General features: G+C 37.4%; 1 protein-coding gene across 3 annotated transcripts in view; it reads right to left on the reverse strand.

The window, feature by feature from the left end:
- LOC113209908 (transcriptional repressor CTCFL) overlaps nucleotides 1-4,597 on the reverse strand; it is a gene marked incomplete in the record, with an annotated part of 6,850 nt that overhangs the window by 478 nt on the left and 1,775 nt on the right. For 2 of the 3 annotated variants that reach the window (XM_052270325.1, XM_052270326.1), the window contains 10 exon segments: nucleotides 17-120; nucleotides 212-473; nucleotides 1,001-1,240; nucleotides 1,341-1,481; nucleotides 1,573-1,733; nucleotides 1,838-1,988; nucleotides 2,635-2,771; nucleotides 3,649-3,818; nucleotides 4,096-4,208; nucleotides 4,292-4,498. In XM_052270325.1, the coding sequence (XP_052126285.1) occupies nucleotides 17-120; nucleotides 212-473; nucleotides 1,001-1,240; nucleotides 1,341-1,481; nucleotides 1,573-1,733; nucleotides 1,838-1,988; nucleotides 2,635-2,771; nucleotides 3,649-3,818; nucleotides 4,096-4,208; nucleotides 4,292-4,498 (1,686 nt within the window). 3 annotated transcript variants of the gene reach the window in all.

The raw sequence follows: 4,597 nt of genomic DNA on the forward strand, positions 1-4,597 counted from the left end.
GGGGGGGAGAACTTACATCAAAGCCAAAACAATTCTGCATGTCACTTTTGGTGTCCATAGTTTTTCTACTGTGCTGGGTCTCCATCTTTTGAACTTGTAACATTTGTTCCTCTGTCAAAGCTGCAAATATTAAACAAATAATAATGCTTTAAACGTTTAACACAGAAATGTGTGGCTCCAATTTAAAGGTGTGTAGATAGAAGGTACTCACGAGGATGATGCCCAGTTATCAGCTCTCCACTATCACTATCATCATCTCCTTGGTTATTGATAGCGTTATGAGCCATATTATCACCAGTAACAACAGCTAGAGCCTGTTCCTGTCCGTCACCATCCTGGAGTTGAATGACCTCCAGAACAACATACTGTTGTCCATCAGAGCCCTCCACAGCCATCATTCCTTGACCACTATTTTCATCGTCTTCATCCTCATCTTCATCTTCCATATCACCATCTTCTGGCATAACTTCCACCTGAAAGCAAAGAAATGGGAACGAGTTTAGCAAGTCAGTGCAAAAGGAATGCGGCATGAAAACAAGAGTTTCTTTTTTTTGTTTTCAATAAAAAAACAATTCTTGTTAACCATAAACGGGCTTGTAGTTAAGTAAGTTTTCTATTTTATAGTTTTGAGCAATATTTTTTGAATACAGAAGTTTGCGCCGTGTCATAGCGCCCTCTCACTCGTGCAATCTGCTTTTGGACGCCATGTAGGCATTTCATGCCTGCTCGCTGCATTCTTCTTGTTCTTGATGTGTCGTTTTGCGTGATATTTTTTTGAATTAGCCTCTTAATCATTACTTTTATAATTAAACACAATTTTTGGCATGAGCGCTGGGCAGCGCGCGCGGGGGGGCTGACTACTCAGAGAGCAAGGTGTCTATTGTTGCTCTGGTACCCGGGCGTGGGTGTGGAGCTGCTTAACAGGTGGTGTTGAACCATGACGCCCTCCCCTCTCCCACCAACTGTCTGGCAGAAAAAAGTCCGTTTAAAAATGATTTACCTGTTGGCCATCAATTATTTGTATTTTCTTCTGTCTTCCTAACTTGAGTGCCATAGCTTTCTCTTGTGTTGTTGCATCAGGGTCATGCACTGCCATATGACGAATTAAATTCCCTTTGTGCCGGAAGGTTCTCCCACATTCAGAGCATTCATGTGTTTTCTCACGGGGGCAGGGTGGTACATACTGAGGGTTATGGTAAAGATTTTGGTGTCTCTTCAGAAGCTGCTTTTGACGGAATGACTGAAAATAGTAAAGACAAAATGGGTGAAAAACTGTAATTTAAGAGTAATTGTGGGGTAACTAATAAATAAATCAGTAGTGTCTAAAATTAGTTACCTACCTGATCACATTGATCACACTGATATGGCTTCTGGTCAGTATGGATTAACATGTGAGATTCCAGATGTCTAGCAGATATTGATGCATAAGGACACAAGTCACATTTATAACATTTTTCTCCTTCATGAGTTTTGTTATGAACCTAAATTGAAGAATAAGTATTATCATTTAGCTAAGATACATCCAAACATGAGGATAAGTATTTGATAGATTAAACACAAAAGAAGTCATACCTTGTAAGTGTATCTATCAGGGAATGTTTTACCACATCTTTTGCACTTTAAGGGTTTGTCAGAAGTGTGCAACTTCTGGACATGGATTCGGAGATCAGTTTTACGACCACATGTAGTAGGACACAGTTCACATCTGTAGACTGGCTTATCTCCGACTTCTTCTTGAATTAATTAATTAATTTTAATATTAATATATGGGTCAAAAGCTCATACTTACAAACAAGTTTCAAGAAATAGTAGTCGAACATCTAGATGAATGGCTTACCTCTGTGTATCAACATGTGTGCCTTTAAACTATTGGATTGAGTAAATCTTGCATGGCAATAATCACACTCATAGGGTTTCTCACCAGTGTGTATTCGGAGATGCCTCTTCAATTTGAATGTGTCTGGACTGGCATAAGTACAATGTGGACACTGAAATACAAAACCATTTGGACTATTGAAACCACATTTACAGAAAACCACTAGAAAGCATAGCCATCACCAAATATATAATTGGGCATCAAGCAAACTGTACATTCATGTTTAAAGAGGCTAGAGAACAATCATGATGATCGAATACTGTCACCTCAGTCAATTCAGTAGCCAAACACCATAACAATACTTTTTAATTTCCAAACCATACCAGGAAAGTGAAACAAAGCTTTTTATCAGAAGAATCTGACTTGTTGGCAAGTTTGTCTTGTTGATGAAGACTGAATACTCAATAAAATTACAGACAGTACAAAAGCACAACCACAAGATAACCACATAGCTGAAATAACTTTCTCTCAGTATCAATTTAAAGGTGGAATCTGCCCCCTTTCAAATACCACTTTATGAATATCAAAATCTTTTTCACATAAAATAAATGATACCGTAACTCAGTATCACCAATGCAAAATATTAAACTGAAGTATAATTACATGCAAGGGAAAGCATTCATTTCCATTAATATATGACAGAGAGCCAAGAGAACCATACACCACAATCACCAGAATTTTTAAGGTGAAAGGTTATCAGGAGAAACAAAAGCTTGAATCTCCTTCCAGATTAACATGAAAATATGAGTGACGATTACCTGATAGGGCCTTTCACCTGTATGGCATCTCATGTGGTTCCTCATTTTACTCAGCTCCACGCTGGCGTAGTCACAAACACTACATCTGTGAGGTTTCTCGTGGGTATGTTTGTACCGAACATGCCTAACAAGTTCACCTGTGAAAATCAACACAAATATATAGGTCCTCACCTGATAAGGGCGTTCGCCAGTGTGGCACCGCAAGTGCCGCTTCAATTTACTCAACTCCACACTAGTGTAATCGCAGTCGTTACATCTATGGGGTTTCTCGAGTGTGTGTCTATACCGAACATGTCTTACAAGTTCACCTGTGGAGACACCAAAGCGGACATACATTTCACACAGGAACTATTGACCCCTGCTTTCAACCTCTGAAGACTATTAGTTACTGATGTTTGATTAAGATAATTAACAATACAATACTTTCACACAAAAAGAATAAGCTGTCATAAAATTCATAGAATCAACAGCATACTAAAACTATAAGCTACATTATATGTTACAAAATGAAAAAAAAGAATCTAAAAGCCAAAACAATAACAAATGAAATAAAAAAATTCAAAAACAAACAAAAAAAGAAGAGGTTAAAAAGGGGCCAGATGGGGAGATATATTCGGTACAAACCACAGGATATTACCTCACCCTCTTAATAAAAAAAAATAAAAAAATGAAGCAACAGAAACCACAAAAGTGTGAGTGTCATAAGTACATTAAAAACTAAAGAGATCTACATAAGGAAATTTGAGTGAGAAAACAGTTTTTTTTTTTTTTTTTGTCTTTGACACAAATTGTCACCTTGATAGATAGATAAATGATCCCAAACAAAAGAGATTTATCAGAAAATATTATACTGATAGAAACTACCGTCATCAGTACCATGTCATTTTGACCTTCTGTGACAAATCTCTGATATTTGAGACTGAAATTGAGCAAGATCAAATTTTCATAAGGTCCATAAAATAATCTTCTTTTTAAAGAAAAGAGCAAATCCCTTGCCAAGGTGACAAAGGTTACCTGATGTAGTGAAACTGCTGTCACAGAATTTGCAGCGGTGTGGTTTTGTTCCAGTGTGGGTGTTAACATGATTTTGAAGAGAGGCAAGGGTTTTAAAGCCCCTTTCACAAACACTGCATTTGTGAGGTCGTTCTTCTGAATGAGATTTCATGTGACGAGATAGGAGGTATCTAGGGTCACAGAAAAATACATGAGAGCAACAAATCATATAGGTAGACATTAGCACACATGGCACTTTTTTAGCATTAATGTGCCACACCATGCATCAACATATTTATTCAGTTCTATGCAGCACCCCAAATTTTAAGGAGAAGTCCCAGGAAAGATTCCCATGAAACCCCTGTAATTCTAAGCAATACCTCAATTTCCGATTTAAAATTGGAAAAAGGGAGTTATAGAATTGAATAAATACAGTGTTTGCAATTTTATCCACAGATTATTTCTTACCTTTTAGGACTGGTATAGTTGCAATAATTGCACATATGAGCTTGAGTAACAGTCTGAGATTTCTTTGGCATTATCTTTACAATCTTTGTTTTATCATCTTCATCTCCCGATTCCTAGGATGAGAAAAGTACCGCTGGATATTCATCATACTGAAGTTTAAGACGCAAATGGTAAAAAGTAAAACCAGCATACATACCAAACTGGGGCCTCCCTCTTCACCCTCATCAAAGTCATACACTGTGAGATCTTGATCCTCATTCTTATCCTCATCCTCTTCATCTTCTTTTTCATCTTCAGGCTGTTGTACTATCAGAACATAACTCACTTCACCAGGGTTAGTGTCAGATGGAACAATGGTGACAGTCTGGTAAGAATCACCAGGGTTCAAAATCATCCGTTGTCCCTAAAGTTGAAAAATAAGTAAATAAATTCAATAAAAGAAACAAGGAAATGTAGCCATATAAGAAATGCTTTAATAGAAACATAGAAGGGCAGGGGGGAT

This window comes from Frankliniella occidentalis, unplaced genomic scaffold (genome assembly GCF_000697945.3).
Source record: "Frankliniella occidentalis isolate FOCC.00 unplaced genomic scaffold, Focc_3.1 Scaffold117, whole genome shotgun sequence".
Classification (NCBI taxonomy): domain Eukaryota; kingdom Metazoa; phylum Arthropoda; class Insecta; order Thysanoptera; family Thripidae; genus Frankliniella; species Frankliniella occidentalis.